General features: G+C 48.0%; 4 protein-coding genes across 4 annotated transcripts; 3 read left to right on the forward strand and 1 right to left on the reverse strand.

The window, feature by feature from the left end:
* The first annotated feature begins 766 nt into the window (after positions 1-766).
* Positions 767-2126, forward strand: EJ05DRAFT_243658 (ARM repeat-containing protein). The gene is made up of 4 exons (XM_033740086.1): positions 767-851; positions 939-1263; positions 1458-1972; positions 2023-2126. Exons 2-4 carry the CDS (start codon positions 1094-1096, stop codon positions 2064-2066), a joined length of 729 nt encoding a protein of 242 aa, XP_033603283.1. The 5' UTR covers positions 767-851; positions 939-1093; the 3' UTR covers positions 2067-2126.
* Positions 2127-2185: 59 nt separating this feature from the next.
* Positions 2186-3458, reverse strand: EJ05DRAFT_435196 (uncharacterized protein; the record flags this gene model as incomplete). The annotated part of the gene is made up of 2 exons (XM_033741688.1): positions 2186-3289; positions 3336-3458. The coding sequence occupies 2 exons, from the start codon at positions 3456-3458 to the stop codon at positions 2186-2188; spliced, it is 1227 nt and encodes a 408-aa protein (XP_033603284.1).
* A 1011-nt stretch (positions 3459-4469) lies between these two features.
* EJ05DRAFT_497404 (uncharacterized protein) lies at positions 4470-5855 on the forward strand (the record flags this gene model as incomplete). The annotated part of the gene is made up of 3 exons (XM_033746530.1): positions 4470-4589; positions 4637-4781; positions 4837-5855. The coding sequence occupies 3 exons, from the start codon at positions 4470-4472 to the stop codon at positions 5853-5855; spliced, it is 1284 nt and encodes a 427-aa protein (XP_033603285.1).
* A 2151-nt stretch (positions 5856-8006) lies between these two features.
* On the forward strand, positions 8007-9039 carry EJ05DRAFT_473427 (uncharacterized protein). Its single transcript, XM_033743402.1, has one exon. The coding sequence runs from the start codon at positions 8241-8243 to the stop codon at positions 8826-8828; it is 588 nt and encodes a 195-aa protein (XP_033603286.1). The 5' UTR covers positions 8007-8240; the 3' UTR covers positions 8829-9039.

A 9039-nucleotide genomic window follows, 5' to 3' on the forward strand; every position in this document is an offset into this window, starting at 1 on the left:
CATTATAGCTAGGAGAATAAGATTATTAAACTTAATATTCGGGCTCGCCTCTTTAATAATAGATACTTCTATATAATATATTCTACCTCTTAAAATATAAAATAAATACCTAATAGGGAGACGAAGGACTATAAGGATAAATATAATATAGTATAGAAAAATAAATTAATAGAAAGAAAACTATAGACTATAATCTAGTCTAAGTATAAGATTAATAGAAACGGGTTACCTTTAGTGATAACGAAGTGTAATTGGCTACTGGTTCCATTAGAACTAAGCTAGAGCAAGAGGCTAGAAGTCAGCGAGTCCTTATGAGTGAGATTCTCATCGCGACCTGTTGTGCCCACTGCCCCTCATCTCTTGCCTAAGCAGTGGCTGCTTGTTGATAGCTCATCCTCTCATAAATGGTATATACGCAAGTGACAAATCCTACTGGTGTATGATAAAATGTACTTTCCTCCTCCACAACATAATCAGTGACTAAATATTGCACGGCACGGAGTAAGGCACCTCGATGAGCAGTTGAAGGTCGGTTTCAAGCTCTGGCAGTACGGCAATGATATCAAGGAGAGGCACATCCGCATGGAAAGAAGAGCAGCTTTTGTATTACTTCAACGATCACCTTGAGGCATATCTGGACATTGACACTGCCATTCTGAGCACATGTCCAGTCGAGTGTGTCTGATAGTGGTAGAGTGGCTCGCCCTAGCATGAGGAGGTACTAAATCAACTTTCAAGATAGTTCGCAGATTTTCGGTCCACTATGAAGCGAATCTGCTTTACGACAGTCAGCAGGCATCTTTCAAATCGAGGACGAATTTCAATGTGGTTCAAACAGCCTGCTTGACCTTGTGAGTCTCAATAAATGTTTTTTTAATCGTTGGTTTTGCACGGTTTCGGGCGTAGGGTGGTTACTAAATGCAAAGGCTAATTAGCAGCCCCGCAACTAGGTATCCTGGATTCACCTCAGCGGTGGCAGAATAATCTTGGCGTGGAATTTCGCACCCTGCCTTCTGTGTGCGCAACACCACATTTCGCATTCTAGCGCGCTTCAACGTCAACCCCCCGCGACTCAATAATACCACAAAAAGCCATGGGCGTCGCTTTCGATTATGCGCCAGACCGGCCAGAGCAGATCGACCAGATCCTGAATGGCCTTGAGCGATACAATCCTGAGACGACCGGGGTCTTCCAGGACTACGTGATGCAGCAATGCGAAAGCCAGACATACGACTGCTACGCCAACCTGGCGCTTCTCAAACTGTAAGTGAAACCTCTGTGTATGTACGATACTATACGATGATGAACAATTTTCATATCCACGTTTCCTATTACCTGAGGGCGAAAGCTCGCGGAAGTTACAACCTTAGCTCTAGAACTGAATGTTCTTTACTCGTTTGCGAATTAATCGGACAGAAACTTGCAGAGAGGTTAACTGACGACACATTTGCGTGCAGATATCAATTTAACCCGCATTTAACGCGCGACGAGACTATAACCAACATCCTCGTAAAGTCTCTCACGGTCTTTCCCTCACCAGACTTCAGTCTTTGCCTCTCGCTTCTCCCACCACATCTCCTCTCGCCTAGTCTAAACCCCTCCACACGACCATCTGGTGACCTCGCAGAGTCAGTCCAAAAACTTTCCGTCCTCAACAACCTCCTTTCATCCGCAGACTACTCCTCGTTCTGGTCAACACTAGACTCGGATGATCTGTACGCAGATCTCGTCGCTGATGTGAGCGGCTTTGAGGAGCTGATGAGGGTACGGATCGCAGTCACAGTATCACAAACCATTCGTGAAGTGCAAAAAGAGATTCTCTCGAGCTGGCTTAACCTGAGCGGAAACGAATTTGAGCACTTCGTTGGCACAGTGTGCGGCTGGAAGGTTGACGGCAGCAAGGTGGCGATACCCCTGAACAAGGAGAATGAGGCCAAGGGTACAGTTGTGCGCGAAAACGTGAAGTTTGATCGTAAGTCATGTTGGAATATTTCTGCTTCTATCCGTGCTAACAAGACAAAGAATTCTCGAGGATCGTAAGGAGGGCATATGAACAACCAGCGTGATCGGGTTGACATCTCAATATAAGAGCCTTTCCGGAAATACATATACCGGCAACGCCGAACTGGGTATATCATTGAACAAATCTTGCCAAGTCCTGGTGAAAGGGACGTCATGTCCATCTTTACTTTCTGGTCTGCTCCCACTGTACACCAGCCCACTCCTCAAGATAGCCAACTTCTCCAGCACCTACATCTCCAGGCTGGCAATCCAACCTACACACCCCGACAATCACAGTGCCCCACTCCATTCCCTCAAGCCCCTCCTCTTCTGCCTCTAGTTCCATGATCGCATGTGGCGTTAGTTGGACCTCAAACACCCTCTCCGCCCCACAGTTTCCACACCTCGTCATGCCCGCATTACCGCTCCTTCCATCCCCTAGTGCCTTTCCGACCGCATCGAGCTTACTATACAGTAATGGCTGCCCTTTGAACTCATAACGCAACACCTGCTCCGGGTTCTGACTCAGCCGGTCCGCAAATTTTTGGAATGTCTTATCAATCTCAGACTCGTATTCGCCTTTCATATCTTTCGCAGAATTAGAAAATTCGCCGTCGACGTCCAATTGCATGCGCACATTTTGAGGGGGCATGGGGGCTTCAGCATCTAGGGTTTCATAGTCTGCATCGAGATTGTAGATTGGGTATGGATCTGGGAAGGAAGATTCTGAGGGCCATGGTTCATGGGGTCGCGCCGGCTGGCGTATGGCGTGCGGTGGGGAGGAGATGCGAAGTTTGTCAGCGAATGAATCGGTGAGGTTAGAAAGCTGTAGGGTTGGTGGTTGAGGAGGTTTCGCGGCGAGTAAAGACGTTGCTGCAAAGGGATTCGATGTATGAGAAGAGGCAAAAGGGTTTGGCGGTACACTCGATCCGGATGATGCCGAGAAGGGATTTGCGCCCCCTCCTGTGAGTGGCTTTGCGCCAAAGAGAGATTCTCCCAAGTTCATCTGTTGTTTCTTGGACTCTGACGCTGCCACCGGAACCGCCTTTGCTGTTTGGGCTCTCGCCATGGCTTCTTTGCTGACACGAATAGCTCGAAAGGCTCTTATGCTTCCATCTTTCCTTCTACAGGTCTTTTTACGACAGCTCCATACATACAGACGTCTTTCGTGACCGGGAAAAGTGCCTGGCATGTCCCCATTGAGCTGGAGGAGAAGAGAAAGGTAGGAGTTGCAAGTTTTGCATCTAGCGAGCGCGCCAGTTGGGGCAGTCTTCGAATCGAGCCATTCCTAGACTTGTCAGTGCCGCGCATGTATAATAGGTAGGAGTTCATACTGGGTGTCCGCCAAGATGGCTCACATTGTCGTCCGTCTCATCTTTGGTGGCGTAACCTAGAAGGACATTTGTTTCGGTAAAGTTGTCTTCCGCACCGGAAGAGTCACTGTCATAAGTCGTCATTTCGAGATCACCTGCCAAATTATTACGTCGTGTTCTATAATGCGCATTTACGATTTGTGGTGTTGAAAATCTTCTTATCGATAGGCGACGATAGCTGCCTGAAGATCAGGGCGACATGATCCATCTCCTGGTATCACGCTAAGCTTCTTCAGACTAGCTCAACTACTTTTCATTTCGTCTTCGTGGAGTATAGACCCGCACGAACACTCATCTCCCGAACATTCCTTTCGTACACTAATTACATCGGTTCATTGCCATCTCATTTTGAAAATATTCGATTTTATTCCTAACATTTCTTTTATATGCGTGAAAAGCCTTGGTATATTAGCGAATTTCGAATACAAGGCTCGAATTCTAATATTTACCGACTCTATACCAACGTATTGGCTAAGCTTTCAGCGATATATCGGATGAGTAGCAACCATCTTGTGGTCATCACACAAGCTGCAATGATCATGATGATGATCATGATGGTGGCGATGATATCTGGCAGTTTCCTGCAACCTAACAAAATGTTAAAGCTAGTGTGGTTGGTAAAGAAACGGCAAATCAATGAGAAATTATTCCGAGATGACTGCGTGCGGGATATTTCTCCTGAACACTGATTCACAGAATACCTAACTAAACTTGAAATCCTATCATTCTTATCCAGATTATTCTCATTAAAGGCACCAAAGATGGACGATTTTCATCTCTCCAAGATGACTCTCACCTCTCGTGTCAAGAGAGTAAGGCGATGATTATTTCGGGATTTTGGCGTCAACATGGAAGAGCAATAGTCTGGAATCTCATGAAGATAGTATAATAGTCAGGTTCTTCTTCGTCTCAGTCTATCCAATCCATCCTCATTCCTCAGCTCACTTCAGCATTCACTCATTCGGTCTTCAAACCAAAGTCGCTCTTTTGCAAAAGTCATTCGCTTTTTACCACTCTACATAATCTAATCCAGCCTCGACTCCTTCAAACCTATACACTAATAATTAATCGTTCCACCTCGACACGATTCCCAAAATGCAGTACTACAGTGTCATCGCATTGTCCGTCATTTCATCGGTGGCTGCCGCCGACCTGAACATGTTCAAGCCGAAGATGACCCACGACAAATTCATCAATTCCATTCCGGAGTGTGCTGTAAGCGATCCTCAAGAGCCTTTACTGACAAAGCTGACATTGTTTAGCGCGAATGCCACTCCTGGGCACTTGGCAACAACGGCTGCTCGTTGGATGACTTCGATTGCCATTGTCAAAAGAAGGATGCCACTGACTCCATGATCAAGCCTTGCCTGAGGAATGGCTCAGCGTGTGATCCTGGTCGATTCAACAGTAAGCTCACGACACGTCCTATTTTTTTCTGAGAGTCAAGTCTAACACATACCAGAGCGCACCGGCAATGATGCAGACTACGGCTACAACGATGTGTGTGCCCCGCCTGTCGCAACCATGTCCTGGGAGCAGCCCAAACAAACTCCCTCGATGACTTGGGGAAAGCCATCCAAAACTCCCTCCATGACTTGGGAGAAACCATCTAAGGCTCCATCCTCGATCTTGCAGAAGCCGTCGAAGACTCCCTCTATGAGCTGGGAGAAGCCCAAACAGACTTCCTCGATGACGTGGGAGAAGTCAACCAAGGCCTCCTCCATGACTTGGGAGAAGCCATCTAAGGCTCCCTCTATGAGCTGGGAGAAGCCATCAAAGACCCCCTCTATGAGCTGGGAGAAGCCATCTGAGACGTCTTCTATGAGCTGGGAGAAACCATCCAAGACCCCATCCATGAGCTGGGAGCAGCCATTCGAGACTCCCTCCATGAGCTGGGAGAAGCCATCCAAGACGCCATCGATGACATGGGAGAAGACCTCTGAAACTCCTTCATCGACTTGGGAAAGCACTATGGAGACTCCTTCCTGGGAGATGTCCTCATCCTGGGCCGAAGAGACTTCCTCTACGATTCACATGTACACGTCTGAGAAGCCCATGCAAACCCCATCGACTCCATCTTACCAATACGGCCACAACCACACGAGCATGCACATCCACAGCTCTGAGAAGCCCATACAGACCACATCTACTCCTGCTTACCATTACGGCCACAACCACCCAAGCATGGCTGCAGAGTCAAGCCACTGCACCAAAGATTGTGTCGCCGTCACCGTTACAAAGCCAACCACCACCATGACCGTCATCGTCACCCCAGTGCCTATGGGATCTCCAGCCCCGTCTGCATTCTGCCCTTCCGTCGGTGGTACCACAACTGTCACTGTAACTGCTACACGCAAGGTCCAGCCTACTGTGATACCTGCCATCGGCCGTCAGACCCCAAACAGCGGTGCGGCCCCGTTGGACGTGGCGCTGCTGGCGATGTTCTTGGGTATTGTCGGCTTGTGCTTCCTGCTATGGTGAAGGGATGTAGTGGTGTGTATTGAAGGTGGAAGTTACGAATCACGCCTGAACAGCTCTCTTTTGTCAATCTTTTTCCTTTCTACTTCTTCATGTCGATATACTTTGTAGGGTTTTATAATTTGAAATATGAATTTGATCCTGGAAATTTATACATTTCGACTTTCTGCGATGCGATGTTCACCTTTCACCAGTCCGACGATCCAGAAAGGAGACTCGCCGCTATCCACGAGCAGCATCAATCAATCTCTTCCTAACGCTCAGTAATCAAAATCCAGCAACGACCGCACAAATACAATAATACAAAGCTTAACAAAGCACAAATATGCTCTGCAGAGCCTCCATTACATAGGCTTGGCGTGATGTTATCGCTCCATGGATAGACCAGCGCCGGTACCCAACGTGCAGATGCACTACAATCATCCTTCTACTGATACGGATACCGGTTCCAGACTGCCACGCATAGGGTGCAGTGAGCGGGCATACTTATGGTGGGTGCAACGTTGCCACTTCATGTGCTTGAAGCAAAGGCAAATAACTCAGGATCGGCAGATCAATTCTTTGTTCTTGGCTCTGTACGCCAAAGTAGTTTCGGTGTTCTGTTCGTGACACGGGCGAGTAACCGCGGTAGTAAGTGTAAACTAGGTTTTAGTGGAGCTGATCCCTGGGCCGCTCCCGCCTCCACGATGCTTTGGGCTGGTCCACTGATGTCTTACAAGGCTGTCGCTTCCGCTTTCTGGTATCGAAACAAAGACTTTCTTTGAGAATCAGCTGATCGCGCTCTCGAATATAGAAGAGACAAGTGTCTGACTGATGCCACATTCGTGATGCCAGTACAACATCATGTCCATCAAGAGAAGGACTAGTATAAACCAGCTATGTTACAGACTGCGAAATGCTTACTATGTCTTTGAGAAGAATATTCGATAGCGTCTCCGGCCCGTTCAAACCGGGCTGACACTAATTACACTTCAGGGTTCGGTTTGTAACTTTGTATTGCTATCGCAAGCCTATCTGCTAGCGTTGGTGTTAGGTTGCCTAGCCAGCATGGATTCCCAGTAAGCGGAGATATCGAGCGTGACATTGCACACACACACTTCATACAGAAACACACTCTGACAACCGCCACATTGCATCATCCACCTTCATTCCGCGCATCTGATTTCGCGCGCCCGTGGTATCCTCTTGGTTGTCGTCAGACTTTAGAGCGCGACGACGTTCGATCGATTCAAGTGATGCAACTACGAGAGATAACAAAAGGATGGCTGCGAGATGACGTCGAAGTTGGCGAAGAGTCAAGGTTTTCGGTCACTCCGGCTGTCGCGAGCTGCATGGTTGATTACACTTGAGCTTGAGCTTTTGTGAATCACCATGGCGATATTATTCAGCCCGTCGTGGACTTGTGGTATGGTGACAACTACGCGCAGCGATTCAAGCGTATGTCTTTTTGAAAGTTCAACAGTCTAGCGAGGAAAGGGGAAGTCAGAGTAAATGAAACCGAACTCTTCGCTGATTATTTGTGCACTAGGCATAAGTGTGTCTTTCCGAGACCCCCGCTTATGGATGCCTCTACATTAATTGCATGCTGGTTCCCAGCACAGTCTACGCAAGGCTGTTAATGCTCGCCATCCATCACGAGTATAAGACGTTGGATTATCCATTCATGGCCTGTTATCTCGGTGTACCACGTAGATCCATGACCAGGTTGTTACACTTCAAAGACAAAGCCGTGCTACTATACTGTATTCTACGCGGTGTGACATGAATATATGATACTGTAACGCACTACAATCCCAGCACAAATCAGTCAAGAATTACCCGATTTGGCAAGTCCCAAGTGTGTGTCTGGGTTGCACGATGCCGGCTTGCCTAGCGTGCCGCAGCACAGGCTCAGGCTCGTACAAATGCAACAGCAACATGGTGTATTGGCTCAGTAAGCGGCATCTTACTGCAGCTGGTTTCTGAAGGGGACAGACTGAAGAGGCTGTAATGCTGAGCATAAAGGTGATATGGTGGGGCGCCGATCTCCCAATATTGCGAGCATGCAGGGTTGCTTAGTGAGTGCGGAGCAGAATAGATCGACGTCATTCAAAATATTCCGTTACACGATGTGACCAATATTACCTGTTGAATCGACGGGTATACACGGCGAGGCCCAAGACGGTGGTGTGGTAGTCACGATGGGATAGGCATGCGTAGGTACTGGGGAGCTGGCGCTTTCCAGCGACAAGAATGTTGGGATAGTGTATGTTGACGACCATGGATTATACGACCGTCACTGCCGTCCTCAATATATAAGTCGACCGTCATGCCGTCCATCAGGTATTTTCTCCTCGCATTCACCACTAATCACTTCTACATCTCGGTGTAACACAATATACCTTCATCATGCGTCCCTCAACCATCGCTTCCGTTCTCGCCTTGACTGGTGCTGCCATTGCTCAGTCCAACTACCCCAACCAGTCTGCACCTTTCAATCTCCAATTTATCTCCGACGATGACGAAAGCCTGAACGGTACATACATCGGCGCGTGTCACACAGGCGCAGCTATAGAGTCTCTCTGCACTCTCGGGTCCAGCAACAGGAACAACTACTATCTCAATTACACCATGTACCCCAGCGAGAACGTTGGCCTCTTGACTTGGAACCTCGTCGGCAACGGCTTCGTTGCTAGCAGTCCCATGAACATCTTTTACTCGATTGGCACGGACGTGGCTCAGCTACTGCTCCAGCCCTCGTCCAACGGTCTCCATGTTACTTTTGACGACAACAACAAGATGGCTATTTCGAACTCGATCGATGATACTGTTACGCCACCCAAGTACATCACTCCTGCCGAACTGCTCTACAGATGGCATGTATGTTTGACGAACTACCTTGGGTATAACTACAACACACTCACGTGGGTCTTGGGCAACGACAAGCCGCAAAATCCCAGCTGCAAGAAAGTCGATGTGCTAAGGACATTTGTCTAAGCAATGAGTATTTGAGGATGGACGACGGTATAGAAGCTTTACACCCATGGTTCGAAGTTTTGATAGCCCTGGCCCGTAATATGCGACGGTGAATAAGGAAATGGCTCCAAACGAGCCCGAGATAATTTACCTTGAGGCGGACGGTGACGACTCTTGCACATGAACCTGTAACGTATGGCTGAAGACAGCACTATTAATAATTAATACGAAG

Source organism: Pseudovirgaria hyperparasitica, assembly GCF_010093815.1.
Source record: "Pseudovirgaria hyperparasitica strain CBS 121739 unplaced genomic scaffold EJ05scaffold_3, whole genome shotgun sequence".
Classification (NCBI taxonomy): Eukaryota; Fungi; Ascomycota; class Dothideomycetes; order Acrospermales; family Acrospermaceae; genus Pseudovirgaria; species Pseudovirgaria hyperparasitica.

Excerpts from the sequence above, each read along its gene's own strand:
- EJ05DRAFT_473427 (XM_033743402.1), top strand. The coding sequence starts at position 8,241 with ATGCGTCCCTCAACCATCGCTTCCGTTCTCGCCTTGACTGGTGCTGCC.
- EJ05DRAFT_243658 (XM_033740086.1), top strand. The coding sequence starts at position 1,094 with ATGGGCGTCGCTTTCGATTATGCGCCAGACCGGCCAGAGCAGATCGAC. Across the intron at positions 1,264-1,457 it reads AACCTGGCGCTTCTCAAACT|ATATCAATTTAACCCGCATT; the intron begins GTAAGTGAAACC and ends ATTTGCGTGCAG. Across the intron at positions 1,973-2,022 it reads CGAAAACGTGAAGTTTGATC|AATTCTCGAGGATCGTAAGG; the intron begins GTAAGTCATGTT and ends AACAAGACAAAG.